The following is a 16121-nucleotide window of genomic DNA, read 5'->3' on the forward strand; positions in this document are numbered from 1 at the left end:
AAAATAACGGTAGAAGATTGTAGGAGATGCAACATTACGGCGGTGAGTGGCAGAATCAAGACAATGTATTGGAGGGGAGGAATCGATGAGACGAAAAGCTTTTGACTCCACCTTGTTCACTGGGAGGGCTGAGTGAATTGAACCTTCCTATACCATACAAGTGATCAGCACTCCATGCATGGCAGGATAAGATCCCTGTTAAGTAAGTAAACGGAGGGAGGAAAAGTATTGGTGGATACGACACAGAACACCCAACTACACTGAAGCTGTTTCAGCAAGACAAAAGAGATGCGAAACTTCTAGTTGAAATCCTTCGTGAAAGACAGTTCATGAACGTTCATTGTAGAAGTGTACTAAAGAAGGTTGTGTGGAGTGAATACATAAAAGAATAAAATTTTTGAGACACTGAACACAATAATTGTCTTTCCCACTGTGAAATAAAAGAACAATGAAAAAAATTTGTTTTCTGTGGCTTCTCCAAGTGAATTTGGGCATCTGGCATATAACAATGTGGGACGTAGGGTACAATTTCACCTGCGTAAACAAGAATAAGATGAAAATTCTTACCGATAAAATAGTTTATGAATAACAGAAATGTAACGGATGACATGGAAGAACATATGAAATATCAGCTTGAATGGATTTATAAAGAGAAAAGGAACCATCTACCACTACGGCAAAAGAATTGCCAAAAAAGGAAAAATTGAGATAAAGATGCAGAAATATATAGAAATCACAAACAAAATATAGGAATTAGCTGTATTTCAACATTGTTTTATATCAATTAAAGAGGCCAATACGGAATGTGTGAGCCGCCTCTCTATGCTGGACACCATGAGGGCAGAATGAGTATGAACCAGGGTACAGAAACTATGGGATAAAAGAAAAAGTGTGGAATGTATGTATTCATGCCAGAAGCAACCCTTCCTGTCAAGCTAAGCACTCTCCACAGAGATATGTATCTCCAACAAGGACCCAACACTCATCCCAGGTAAAATGAGAATAACACCACTTCAGCTCCTCCCTTTTAGCAGATTTCACTTTCAGAAGCAGCTCCACTTTGGTTAGTCCAGAATTGGTACTGAGGAGGAAAAAAAAAAGGACATTGAAATAAGATCGTATTGGAGGAATTTAACGGAGAGAACAGTAGGACAGAATAAGCCGAATGAAGGATTAAAAACTAGGAAAAGGTCGAGAATGTTGGGTGCATTCCTACGAATATGGTAAAGGCACTGCACTAATTCCTCCGGACCGTGTATAATAGCAAAAAGGTCGTTCACTTCCCCAAAAGTCAATTACCAGGCGCAAAGGAAACAAATAGGTAAATAAACAGGGAATATTGGTATCATCAGTTTAGTTTGCCGTCCAATGAGCTTCGTCCATCCCTTCCTCAGCAAAGTGAATATCATCTTTAGAAACAAGTGCCATCGTTGAAAGGTTGACATCAATCCCTCACTCCTTACTTATGTTGTCTTACATCATTAAACTAACCGCTCTACTTTGCAACGAACACAAAGAATTAAAGATACATTAAACATACCTTCACAATTCTGTTAAACTTCACATTGAGCTCATAGCATTGTGACGTAACTGAAAATTATACATGACTGCCGTGAAACGCAATACTCCTTTGTACTGAATGCAGCCATACTAACAGTGATAATTGACACGGTGATACCTCCACTAACCCTTGCGTCGCTTTACTTGCCGCCAGGACAAACAAGATCAATGGGGATTCGTGAGGCTCACATGTTCTCGCTTCAGTACTATCATAACAACACCTCATTATCACGACCACGCAGAGTGACATTCCAACATGCTCGTGGCAAAGGGAGCCAATGACCCACTGCTTGCATGGTAATGGTGTAACAGTGAAGCCGTGTGGATAGTTATGTTTTCGGTCTGGACAACGTGACAAAGGAACTGTCTGAGTGAAATACGCGGAGATCCACCTGGCTGATTCGCTCAATTTTCATCCTTCTGCCATTACATAGATTGAAAAAACGTTCGATATCTCCTCTTTTGACTGTGCTATAAGCTACCAATTGTAGGTTAATATCTACTGGTTCTTTTTTTTCTGGTTTAGGGCACACATCGTCTGCATTGGCTTGTTCTGGTGTTTTATGTTCATTTTATATGACGTTTGCTAGCTTTGACATATGATTTTTCTCTTTCTAAGGACGTTGTGTTCTGTCTGTCACACTTTCCGTATTAAATTTTCACAACATCAGTTACTCGATGAAAATAACTTTATTCAGCGCCAAATGATTGACAACCCTTTTAAATAATGCAAAATATTTCTGACAGTCAAACAATGAAACAGTCAATCAGTCAACCAATCAAACTATCTATCTATCTATCTATCTATCTATCTATCTATCTGTACATATATCTGTGTTCAAGCATTATATATTTATCTATTTACTTCGTAAATATTATCACGATTTATCTTTATGTATAAAGAAGTCTATGTCTTATGAAAAGACAATGCATACTTGGCGTGTCGATAATCTTGTCAGGTGGGAAACTTCTATGCAGCAGTATTGTGTACGCATTGCACGTAGTGTTTCGTGAGTGTGAGAGGATGAGGGATGAGGAGAGAGATAAGCAGAACGTAAGAAAGAAAAAGAGTTGAGTGGTAGCGTTATCAACCAGTGAAAGAAGAGACAGGTTGACAGATTTTTTCTCCCAAGTCCACTAATGAGCATCTTTCTTCCCTTGCAGAGGTCATCACTGCTGTCCCGCGACGGTGACCCACTCTTGCAATTGGGTCACGGGTTGGTTTCCTCCTCCCCGCCGCCTCCTGCACCCCGCTCGTCCACTTACACTCTCTCGCATGATCTCCCTTCCTATCCCCACATGTCTTCCACGCCCTCTTCCCCAACATACCCCAGCGAGCTGGCTTCCCTACACATATCCTTCCCCGCAGACACATCCTACAGCCACCCCTCAGCTTCCATGTCCCGCACGCAGCCGCTATTACCTGTATCTTATAGGAACCAGTTCTCCACACTTCCTTCACGCTCCTATGCCCATCATCGCTTTAGCTTAGGGCAGAACGAAATCTTGGGGCGCGGTACACCTACTCTGTCTTCAGTGAGACGCCGCGGATCCACTTCTATGGTCGCCGGAAGTCCCGAAAGAGAGATGACGCTGGCTCAATTGATAGACCCTAAAACTGGCCTGGACTTTGGTTCCAGCCAGCGAGAGAGTTCTGTGTAGACGAAAACTACGTAATGGAGCACCATTTTGAAAAGAGAAAATTAAAAACAAGATCAACTGAGGAACCGCCGTGTGTAAGCTACGCAGTGTACGAGGATGAGCTACAGCTGATGTGGTCCTCTTCCAACGAAGCTTAGATATCAAAACAAATTTATCTTCCAGAATTAGAAATCTGTAAAAAATAATAAAGCCTTAGTTGACTTTTTTTCTTATTTTAAGAAAATCGAAATTTGAAAATAAATAATTATATATATATATATATATATATATATATATATATATATATATATATATATATATATATATATATATATATATATATATATATATATATATATATATATATATATATATATATATATATATATATATATATATATATATATATATATATATATATATATATATATATATATATATATATATATATATATATATATATATATATATATATACATGGTCCAGGCGGGTTGTCAGTTCATACGACTGGCATCAGAGCAAGCCATCCTGCACTGACGAGGGATGGTCAGTGGGCAGGATTTGTGTAAGAAATTAAATCGGTGGTGCCAAAGTGTTCTAGGCTGTGTTGGCTTGTGAAGTGTGTCTTGGGTGTATTGTTCTTAAAAGATGTGTTTTATCAAGACATCTAACCATTGTGTGTGTGTGTATGTGTGTGTGTGTGTGTGTGTGTGTGTGTGTGTGTGTGTGTGTGTGTGTGTGTGTGTGTGTGTGTGTGTGTGTGTGTGTGTGTGTGTGTCTTTATCTGTGTGTGACACCGCAACAGATTAATATTAAAACTTTCTGCCAGTCATTAGTGTGAGCTTTCATCCGTGGGCCACAACCAGCCACACCTGGGCCGCGCTGGAACACTGCTGGGCCACACTCCAGGACCCGCACAAAGGCCACATCTCAACCTGGATCACGCTGGCCACGCTGTGATCCTCACCAAGGCTCATGTAGCGTTGTGTAAATAAACTCACTATATTACATAAATCGACTAGCATTATTTTTTGTACATATAACTCAATACTGTTTCCTCTCTAGAAGTGTAACGAGCATGAGGAGTAACTACTCATTTTGTACTCGATCTATGGTGGTGTTCAATGTGGTGTCCGTGTGGGTGTCTGCGTTGCTGTGGCGGGGACGAAAACAAAGGAAGAAGAGCAAGCTTGTGTGTGTATTTCTGTTTGTTTCTGTGTGTGTGTGTGTGTGTGTGTGTGTGTGTGTGTGTGTGTGTGTGTGTGTGTGTGTGTGTGTGTGTGTGTGTGTGTGTGTGTGTGCACCTCTCGCTGCAAGTCACATCTCAGCGCTCGGGAGTCTAATTGTCAAATGTTATATGAAGGTCAGTCACATTCAGGGTCGGAGTTCAATGATCTGAACACCTCAGGTCATGCTGCAGGAAACAATATTCCTGTAATATCTTTGACCACAATAAATTTATATCCAACGGACATTTTGTATGGTTTATACCTGTGTGTGTGTGTGTGTGTGTGTGTGTGTGTGTGTGTGTGTGTGTGTGTGTGTGTGTGTGTCCTTACTTCTCGAGTAGACAGATAAGTAAACAATCATTTGAATGTATGTATACAAGTAAATACACATAAATTAATATGAGGGTGAACCTGAATGTTGTTTTTCCACTTTCTTCGTGAAGGATGGAGGGCAAAATATTATTCCACACGAGTGACAAGACCTGTAGACGAAGCTTACACAATTTCAAAGACCACCTGCCGCAGAGGAACCTACCTACCGTTCCTACCAACCTGCACCCTCCAAAATAGAAAGGGTTGTTTTGAATTGTAAATATGATGTTCAGATGGCAATCCCCGCCGGGACTTATTGTGAAGAGTGACATGTAATAATGCTTTCGTTTTTTTTTTTTTTTCATTATTTGGATGATTACAAAAGACCAAAATTCATCCAAAGTTTGTATTTTATTTTCGTCTTTATTTTCCTGATAGGGGAAATTACTCGCATTTAATTGCTTAGCTGCGTACTCAGATCTTCAATTATTAAAGTTTGAAGATGAAATACTCGTTCGGGGAATATCTATTATCTTCTCTTCATATGTTGGAGATCTCAGGCAATAGCTCATAGGAAGTTCATTTTTCTCCTAGCGTTGATGTATATTTATCGTCCCCAGATTAGATAAATTTACTATTGTTTTTGCTCAGAACATAAAGATCATAAGAAAATAAAGGAATGTGGAAGAAGACTCAGATGTACGTACATGCGTCAGTCTCTGTAGGGAAACATATCTATTCATTCAAACTGCGTGACATTATGAGAACTGAATGTTTACAAGGAAGAGAGGGAAGAGCAATGAGGGTGGATATCGTGTACTCGTAGGAAATTCTCACCTCTGAATTCACTGTAAGAGTCAACCATCACCATGCTCCTGTCATAAGACTTCTACATTTTTTAAGTATTTGAATGCACTCTAGTGAACACATGAAATCGACAAACAGAATCAGTACTGAGGAAAACAATATGCATGGGTGCATAGTATCAAGTAACTGTAGTGTGAGATCAGTATTCAAATGAAGCATAACTGAGAAATTCGAGGAATAGACATGAATACACAATCGCCAAATAGTCTGATTCGTCCTCATCTAGAAACCGCGAGGACTTACAGAATATCATTAGTTGTTGTAAGAAAAAAAATACCAAAAACGTCTTAAACATGGAAAGTATATATATATATATATATATATATATATATATATATATATATATATATATATATATATATATATAGATAGATAGATAGATAGATAGATAGATAGATAGATAGATAGATAGATAGATAGATATATATATATATATATATATATATATATATATATATATATATATATATATATATATATATATATATATATATATATATAAATAGATAGATAGATAGATAGATAGATAGATAGATAGATAGATAGATAGATAGATAGGTGTATATATATATATATATATATATATATATATATATATATATATATATATATATATATATATATCACTAATGAACAGACCACGTAACAAGGCCACAGAAAAGTCAGAACGAGAATCCTTTTTTTAATGTAAGAGGATTTGGGAAAAGAAACAAATAGACAGGTGAAAAATCTCATTGAGGATCGCAATCCTAAAGGTGTGTGTGTGTGTGTGTGTGTGTGTGTGTGTGTGTGTGTGTGTGTGTGTGTGTGTGTGTGTGTGTGTGTGTGTGTGTGTGTGTGTGTGTGTGTGTGTGTGCGCTCAGATATATAACTAATCAGATCAGAATTATAAACCAACACGGAAGCGATTTCATGTAGGCTATACCGTTAAGCAAAAACAGTGATCTCATGACATGTTCACTTCCGACAAGTTTCGAACGCAAACTGAAAATCTAGACATCCCAAAAGTATTACACAGACCAGAAACATTGGCAGATTATTCAGGCCTTCCTCAACCCCTCCCACCACCACCACTACCCTGAGGAGGTTCTCGAGGCTCTAATTACCTCAGTGCTGCGGTGGCGGGTTGGATCAACTAATAACAACACGTGAGGGAAAACACAAACCATTTCAAAGATACATTTATTTTCCCTTTTCATAGCAAGTCTTTTTAATGATTTTTATCCAACGTACTTACTTCACTATATCGAGCCAGAAAAAATTAAGAGGAAATTGCCGAGCTCCATGCAAGAGTACGTGTATATACTGGTCATTTGAGCACGTTGTAGAAGAGTTTTTTACTTACACTTTGAAATGGAAGGTAGAAAGCATACCCAACCGTGCTCGAGTGTAAAACAAGAAGAGAAAAATTGCAAGCTGGCAGAGAGAGAGAGAGAGAGAGAGAGAGAGAGAGAGAGAGAGAGAGAGAGGCAGGCAGACAGAGCGGCAGACAAACAGACAGACAGACAGACATGAGGATCGCGTGTGAGAGGAAAGACGCATGAGCCGCTGGAGGAGGAGCGTTGAATAGCAGGCATATGATGATGAGGGATATATTATTACCGCCGAGTAAGAGCCGGGAACTGGAGGGAGAAAAATCATCATTCTCTCTCTCTCTCTCTCTCTCTCTCTCTCTCTCTCTCTCTGTTGATCAATCTCACCTAACAACGCTCAAACAGCAGCACTCAGCGAGCGAAGGCCAGTGAATTGACAACACAGCGAGCGGGGCGGCCTAACATAATTACCGGGAGGACAAAAATATGAAAAAATCGGTAATTAGGGACTTGCAAATCAGGTTGAAGATGATTACAAGCTGAGAGAGAGAGAGAGAGAGAGAGAGAGAGAGAGAGAGAGAGATGGAAGATAGCGTAGAGACAAGATTAATGGAAACAGTTCGACAAAGACGGACGGTTGTGCAGATAGACACACAGACAGACAGCCGGACAAACAAACAGACAGGGAAGCAACCAGGAAATTAAGAAAATATCGTACGCAGGCAAATTGAAAGACGGATTAAAGAAGAGATAAATCTGACAGGGAGACGAATGTTCTAACACACACACACACACACACACACACACACACACACACACACACACACACACACACACACACACACACACACACACACACACACACACACACGTATCGAAATAGCCAGTAGCAGCAAAACAAGAGTAATAACAACTCAAACTTTGATAACAATTAAAAAAAATAATAAGATAAACAGATAAACTAGAGAGAGAGAGAGAGAGAGAGAGAGAGAGAGAGAGAGAGTTTTGTTAGTTTATCTCATGCATAGTTTCCGCAATACATTTAAAGGAAATCCACCTTAACGTATACATAAATAAATACAGCAAAACATATGTCTGCACGAATATCTCCATGCGTTTAACCAGTAAGCTCCTCTACTAACAACAGACAATTGCGGTTTAGTCTGCTTTCAGCTGGTCTCACAGTGAGGCACCCTAAGCCAGCACTGCGGTCAGGCATCTGGTTCAAATCCCTTTCCTAACCATTGAGAGAAACCTTTGCTCCGCGTTTTGGCCCCATATTGGACGGTGATGATGATGATGATGATGATGATGATGATGATGATGATGAAGAAGCGGTAATGTGACGCATGGTATGGAATGTTTGTTGAGCTGGTTGTGGTAATGATGGTGATGATGGTCTTGGTGGTGGTGGTGGTGGTGATGATGATGGTGAATTAAGAAGAGCAGTAATGTCGCATATGTTTTTAGAGCTGATGGTGATGATGGTGATGCTGATGATGATGAAAAGCAGCAGCGTTACACTCAATGCGGAATGACACACTTTCCTAGAGGTTAGTGGTCAGTGCGGACGCTACTGACAGCCCACCAACACATAACAATCGTCGGTTCCTTCACAAGTCTGCAGCTCTCCACGGCAAGTGAGTAGTGCGCGCTGTGCTGCCAGGTGCCGCCAACTCTAAGGACGCCCTGTCTGCCTGAAAAGGAACTCAGATGCAGACTCCTTCGATTTAATAATGGATAAAAACACACAGGTGAGCGACTGAACGAAGCAAACCAACAAATTATATCATTAATGTTGAGAAATAGGATGAAGATTTAGAGAAAGTAGGTTTAAATACAACTTCATACAAAAAGAATAGAGGCGAGCAGTGAATGGTGTTGTAGCGAGTTGGTGCTGTGTGTGTGTGTGTGTATTCAGCGAGGCGGAGAAAAAGACATAAAAGAGCGCTCCGAGGCTTACTTAAGTGTGTCGAAATTGTGCTGAGAAAAGAGTGTACATAAGTGAATACATAAGCTTCTGTGTGTGTGTGTGTGTGTGTGTGTGTGTGTTTCACTGTTTGATTTGCTGCAGTCTCCGACGAGACAGCCAGACGTTACCCTACGGAACGAGCTTAGAGCTCATTATTTCCGATCTTCGGATAGGCCTGAGACCAGGCACACACCACACACCGGGACAACAAGGTCACAACTCCTCGATTTACATCCCGTACCTACTCACTGCTAGGTGAACAGCACCTACACGTGAAAGGAGACACACCCAAATATCTCCACCTGGCCGGGGAATCGAACCCCGATCCTCTGGCTTGTGAAGCCAGCGCTCTAACCACTGAGCTACCGGGCCGTGTTGTGTGTGTGTGTGTGTGTGTGTGTGTCCATCCGTCCGTCCTTGACAAATATCACACACAGGCAAAAGAGACAAATGGTTCTTGCAGCGCCAATAATTTCTAACAAACTCATTCCGGTACACCTGCCTCGTGTCTTCTCATCTTTTATCACCTTCAACCCTTTGCCTCTTCACCCTTTTAGCCTCTTTTCTCCTTCCCTCTTCGTCCCTCCTTCCTGTCCTTTCCTTCCTCATCTCTTCACCCTTCATTAATTATTCCGTGTGTCTCCTTTCTAGATTGAACGCATTAATTTAGTTTATTTCCATAAGTGGGTCTCCAGCGAGCGACATGGCTCCACCTTGTAATCCTGTGTAACTTGTCCTCTGGCAATAAAATGCTCGCCTCTTTCACCTTTTCCATGTCACTGGTCCTTGTCCTCTTTAACATCTCATTCCACTTTCCCCCAGCCTTCATCAGCTCTTCCTTCACTCTTCCTTCTGTTCTGCTTTAAATTTTGGGGCCCTGCTTCCCTCCCTCCATCCTCCTTTTCCTGTGTCCTGCTTTTCGCCTCCTGTCCCTTCTTCATTTATTCTGTTCCTTCGTCATGTCATTGTTTCACCCCTTCTTCCATTACATTATTATTATTTTGTGTCGTCATTTTACTCCTTCTCACCAGCTTTTTTATCCTTTATCCTTCCCATCTCCTTTCTGCTTCATCTTATTGTTCGTCATGCATCATTCTTCATTGATCTTAAAGTGTTGCTGTTGTTGTTTTTTTGTTTCTCTTGCATTCATTTTAATTTGTTTTTCATTTTGTTTTTGTTTTTTCTTATAACAAACTCTACTGTCGCTACAATCTTCTTACTAACCATCTCCATTTTTCTGCTCGGTCGCCCTACATCCAGGCCCTTCAATTTCCTATCTGCGGTCTTTTATCTTTATATCGAGAACTTACAACCTGTTTTTCTTTTATTTATTTTTTTTTTTTACTTCTGTTTTTTACTTGAGCAGTAACATAAGGAATATACAGGATGCCATGCGAGTTCAGGTACACACTTTGGGATTTTATTACTGAAGTAATTCAAATCAAAAGTATTTTATACATGTATTCTGTATTTTGTTTTATTTTGTGAGTAAATAACATGTAGGATGTGTGTTACGGGAACCACTCTGCTTGGGCATCGCCTCCCTTGCCCCTTCCCTCTTCCTCCGCTGACCACACACTGGAGTGGTGCCGCACGGCATTAAGTGATTTTTTTTTTATTTTTGAGTGTAATGAACACAGTCAAAGTCTTACAGGAAACAGGTAGCAAATGACGGATTTGATTTTACTTGTATCAATAAAGAAAATGTACATGTAACACACTAATACAGTGGTTGTTAAGTTTTACTTTTCAAACATACGCGGCAACTTACTGCAGATGTCACACCTCTCGACACTCAACAGTTGACGTCTTGACACCTGAGTAATAGGTCTCGCCATTAAGCTGAGTGACAAAGTGTATCTTTTTTACTATGGTGAAAATTTCTTTCACATTCAGTAACATTCAATATTTGGTCAAGACATCCATGACATTATATTCCTGACATGGTATTCATTCTGTGATGGGAATGCACCCACACAAAGCCCATCATTAGTACAGCAACACAAACACAAACACATGAAGGGACAGAATTCACGGAACAAAGTACAGTTTGACATACTGGGAAAGAAGGTCATACAATCTTACGGAACATTCACAGGAGTGGCGGCGTCACTGGAGACTCGTCATGAAGAGGGTGAGTTGCCATGTATGTTTAAAAAGTACGTTTTCTTCACTGACATATACATATCTAATTTGTCATTTACTGTTTACTTACTGTAAAGCCTTAACTGCCTTCACTGTACACAAAATATGATCACTTAATGCCGCGCAGTGCCACTCAAGAGGGAAGGAAGTGAGGGAGGAGTAGCTTTGCACTTCTTCACTCTGAGATTGTGGATTGTGGATTCCTTGCATGGAATCCACTTGGTCATTATATCGTGTTGTCAGGTTGGTAGGACCATATAAAGTATGCCCAGTTAGGGCTGAACTGTACACCTCTGCTGGAGTTGTCCATTGGCTTAACATAACTTGCGATCCAGTGAGTGGTGATGGTCACCGATAAAATACCTGAAGGCTAAATGGCCTCCAATTATCTTGAAAATCAATCTGCGATATATCTGTGGATGTGAGCAGCAGCTGCAAAATGATTTCGAAGAGGTTATGGTCGAAATGCTGATAATTCACGATGATATTGTGCAGCGGCAGCGTGGTGTGTCGCTGCGAAGCAGTTGTCGACCTGTTCGAGCAGCTTGTGCTGAATGAACATGATTCTCTTTACTCTGTGTTGCATAATTGTAAGGATGAGCTAACCCGTACTGATAATAGAGCTGTCCTTCAGTGAAAACCAATGTTTACATTACTAAATTGAAAACACATTCATGTGTAAAAAAATGTATATTTCCTTTAGGCTGCTGAATTATACATGGGAATATTCATAGTTCCAAACTAAACTTATTTATTAATCTTCGATTATTTAATGACCAGGGCGCATATCTGATTAGATGTTTAACAACAATCAAAATATTTTAAGCCAGGGTAATATTTTTTTAGCATGCATGAATAACATATAAAGCCAATCTAATACAAATCTGTGGAAAAATTATTGCAATATTTTCGGATTTATTTCTGACTTTCAAGAGACTGACATTTGCCCAGAGGCATGATCAAATGGTACTGAAAAAATACTGAGGGAGAAAAATACAATTCGAGGAGTTACTGTGTGAACTGCATTGAAAAACTCATAAAGAATTCTTGTCACTGGAAATTCACCCAACTTGATTAATTCGTTTCAGATTAAACTGAAGCTTACACCAAATGAATTCAATGATGATCTTTTTTTTCATTTTGCTTGGCCTGCACGTCAGCGCACATCGTTAAACTTTTCCTGTCCGTTATATGGTTGGCAATGTAAATTAATACGTGACAAGACTCATTCATTGCGAATTATGAGTGACCGCTTGCAATGAGATGCGGTGTTTATGAACATTGTGGGTTTGAAAATACTGTCTTTAAGCAGACGTGCGAAGCTATTGTATTAACAATATTTTATGATCAATATTGTACTTAAACGTCACGTCTCATTGCAAGCGATTATGTGATCCGCATGATTTTTTATGCAATAGAATTAGTTTGCTTTGAGGCGTGAATCTCGCTTATTGCATGCAAATAACACCAGAAAGCTTAAACCAACAACAACAACAATAGCAACAATGACAACAAGGACGGACATTCATCAGACGCTTATCTCCACCCTAGCCAGCAGTGTGCGGTGCGGCGGTGCTCGTGTATCACCGGCCAGGTACTGGGGGAGCGGGGATAATGGTCCAGGGACTTGAAGGCAGGTAGTGGTGGCTGTAGCGTGACAAATGGCTGCGCGAGAACCAGGTGGTCTTGAAGGCGAGCGAACTAGAAGCCCTAAGCCTATGTGAGTAAGAGAGAGAGAGAGAGAGAGAGAGAGAGAGAGAGAGAGAGAGAGCGGGAAAGGGAAAAGATGTAGAGGGTCAGAAATAGACAATGACAGAGAGTGATGAGTGGAGAAAGTGTGATATATATGTATGTATGTATGTATGTATGTATGTACGTGTGTTTATGTAACATGCCTCCTGCTATCACACGGATGCTATAATGCCACAAAAATATTACGTGTCCGCTCGGTGGCCATTTTACTCCAACAAGAGAGAAAAAATATCCAGTAACTCACTTGATATTCATTATTATACTACGCAATACTTTCGTAATTTGTAGTGACACCATTCGTGGGCCTTAACTACATTATCTACCTATCTAACTATCTATATATCTATCTATCTATCTAATTATCTATCTAGCTATCCATCTATCTATCTATCTATCTATCCGTCTATGTACCGGCCTATGTGTATATATTTTCTTTTCTTTTTTTTCTTTTTCTTTTTGAGTTCTTATTTTTCTATGTAACAGAAACTCTGAATAAAATTCATCATAAATGTTCGGAAAAAAAAGGCCACTTGAGTGCCATATCCTAGAAGGAAGTCAAGAGGATTATCGCAAAACGTAGCATAAGCGTGTTGATATCTCCTTGAAAGAGTTCAAGTCAAAGGAAGGAGAGAATACAAAACTAAGCAGGAAGATCTAGAGTTTACTAAATAAAAGTATGAAAGATTGAGAATACTGTTTAACTTGTGCTTTAGAGAGGTGGACAAATTAGAGGTGAGAGAACAAAGTGAGTAGTGGTGCCATCAGGTTAAAAGAGAAGGTGAGATAAAAAGAAAAGCAGAATTATCGGAGATATATTTGGTTAGATACCAAAAAAACACGAAGAATTTAGAGCTTAGATTAAATAAGTTTATGGATGGAGATGACAGATGGAGTTGAATAGTTTTGTTTATACAGGGACTACCACCCACGTGTAAGCCTGACAGCCTCTTGCAGCTTCCCTCATTTTCTATGTTCTTATGTTCTTAAAATAGTTTGACAGTTTCCTGTAATGAAAGAGTGTTTTGGGGAAATACTTTGATAACAGACTTGGCATGATTTCAGACAGAAATATAAAGCGCATAAGATTCAAAAGAGGGAAGGGTCAAGTACCTTTTGTGGGCAACCTCTCTATCATAATTATATAACACGAAAACAGGCTGTGTTAAACCAAGGTTTAGAAAGTTTAGGTCGAGAGAAAGAGTGAGGAATGTACGCCTCCATGCCAGACACTATCAGTTTTATTATGCACTCAGCACACAGAGACGGTTCTCTGATACGGAAGCAGTAGCCAATCCACAGAAAATTAGCGTAATACTTCCTCAGGTTCCCCACAACTAGCAAAGGCAGAGGCAGCCACGCGTTTGGCGAAGGTCGTGATCAGAGAAGCCTATTGGAAAAGGCAGCATAAACAGCATAAGTAGAAAGATTAGATCATTACAGGATATGAAATGGTCAAGAATGTCGAGAATATCTCCAAGATGGTCCGAAATACGATATACATGGAAATATTTAGAGAATTTATTGCTTTGGTAATGTTTGGGAGGAAATTCACTCCTCAATCCTGTTGTCTTATGGTTTATAGTTTTTTTTACTGATATTTTGATCTGAGACAAAATTTTCCAACCATTGGCGTCTTACCAAAACTCCGCTCATGCACATAGTTAACATTAAGTAGAGCAATATTTAATTGATTTCCTACTTAACGCAGTAATTCAGTTTTCTGGTGTAGCTTCTCCACGCAAATACAAAGAAGCAACACATTCCCTACATTGTGGCTCCTCTTTCACATACATTAAAGATGAGCCTCATATATCACCTTCTATATCGTTACTCTAATATTTTATCTGATGATATATTGAAATTCCTTATCGACCGGTAACGGGAAAGGTACGCTGAAAGCAAAAGTACCATGTCTCCGAATGGCTCCACTCGTGTTTCATGCCATCCTATTATATATTTGGTGGGAGAGAGGAGGGAGATCCATGAGCGACGGTGCGACGATACATTCAATCAATCAGTCACTCACTCACTCACTCACTCACTCACTACTCTATGTATGTATGTATGTATGTATGTATGTATGTATGTATGTATCTAGCCATCACTCACTCACTCTATCTATCTATCTATCTATCTGTCTGTCTGTCTTTCTATCTATCTTTCTATCCATCTATTTATATATCTATTTCAGTAAACAAATAGGCAAATTATTTGACTAAATGAAATCGTAAACAACAACATAAATATTCATTAATTTTCTCTTCTTAAAGCTTTTGAACACACCAACAAAGGTAATTACGTGCCAGAGTGTTCACGTGCATAATCCTTAATATCAGCAAGGAAGTGGTTGGTTGAATGTGATAGCTTTGATCATCTTGGTGATGCATTCATGGAAATTCAATTCATCACCGATGATGACGCGAGATAATTTGCTTGGCTCGACATGTCAGAAACGAGCTGGAGTCGACTTAACGAAGAAGAGGACGTGGATCTCTTCAGCTGCAGAGACATGTAACTTGTGCCTTGAGACAGCTCAATGGCAGGGCGAATAATGATGAAACAAAATGTGCGGAGCTTACTGCAATGCTGGGTGAGGTGTATTAGAGATCAACCTGCACTTTATTTCTCTGTATTATAGCAGCATATGCTTATGAACTACATAACAAGGTCTGTGAGAGACGTATTAGTAATGAAGCATTAGGTGCATTATGTATTGCTAACAGAGCAATGTTCAAGACAGCATGAACTCGCTAGACGTAACTAAGTAAAGATCAAAAGGCATTCCCTTGCTTCGCGTGTAAACACAGAACATTCCAGGAATCATTCCAGAGGAATGATTCCCGGAATGATCCAATTGGAAGAGGAAATTGCCTATGGAAAAACTCTGTCTCTCGGCTAGTTGAATGAAACAAAACTATTGCGATGACTTTACACGTCTTTTACCTACATGATAAATGATACGCTATCATGTTTCCAGGATATATTCGCGTTTTAAATCTCATAAATAGATTTTTTTTTCTCCATCGCATAAAGAAACGGCCCTATATTGTGCACCAAACCCAGCTTAGAAACGAGCAAAAAGTGCTTTATTAAATATAATAAATTTTGAGTAATCTTTTTTTAAGCACGACGGAGAACTACCAAGGGCAAAAAATTTAATATTAGAAAAAAAAAGCCCACTGGAATTGTGATCTCCATAAAAGATTCAAAAGTGTTAGTCAAAATTTAGGGACAAATGTCTCGACACCTCTCTCTTAAAAGAATTTAAGCCGTAGGAAGTTGGAAATACAGAGACAGGCAGGGAGTTCCAGAGTCTACCAGTGAAAGGTA

General features: G+C 39.5%; 1 protein-coding gene across 1 annotated transcript in view; it reads left to right on the top strand.

Annotated features, from left to right (window-relative positions):
• LOC123516674 (nephrin-like) overlaps nucleotides 1–3450 on the top strand; it is a 157852-nt gene extending 154402 nt beyond the window's left edge. The window contains exon 16 of the mRNA XM_045276276.1: nucleotides 2725–3450. Within this exon, the coding sequence (XP_045132211.1) occupies nucleotides 2725–3222 (498 nt within the window). The 3' untranslated portion in view covers nucleotides 3223–3450. The remainder of the gene's footprint in view (nucleotides 1–2724) is intronic.
• Nucleotides 3451–16121: the final 12671 nt, after the last annotated feature.

Source organism: Portunus trituberculatus, chromosome 41, assembly GCF_017591435.1.
Source record: "Portunus trituberculatus isolate SZX2019 chromosome 41, ASM1759143v1, whole genome shotgun sequence".
Lineage (NCBI taxonomy): Eukaryota > Metazoa > Arthropoda > Malacostraca > Decapoda > Portunidae > Portunus > Portunus trituberculatus.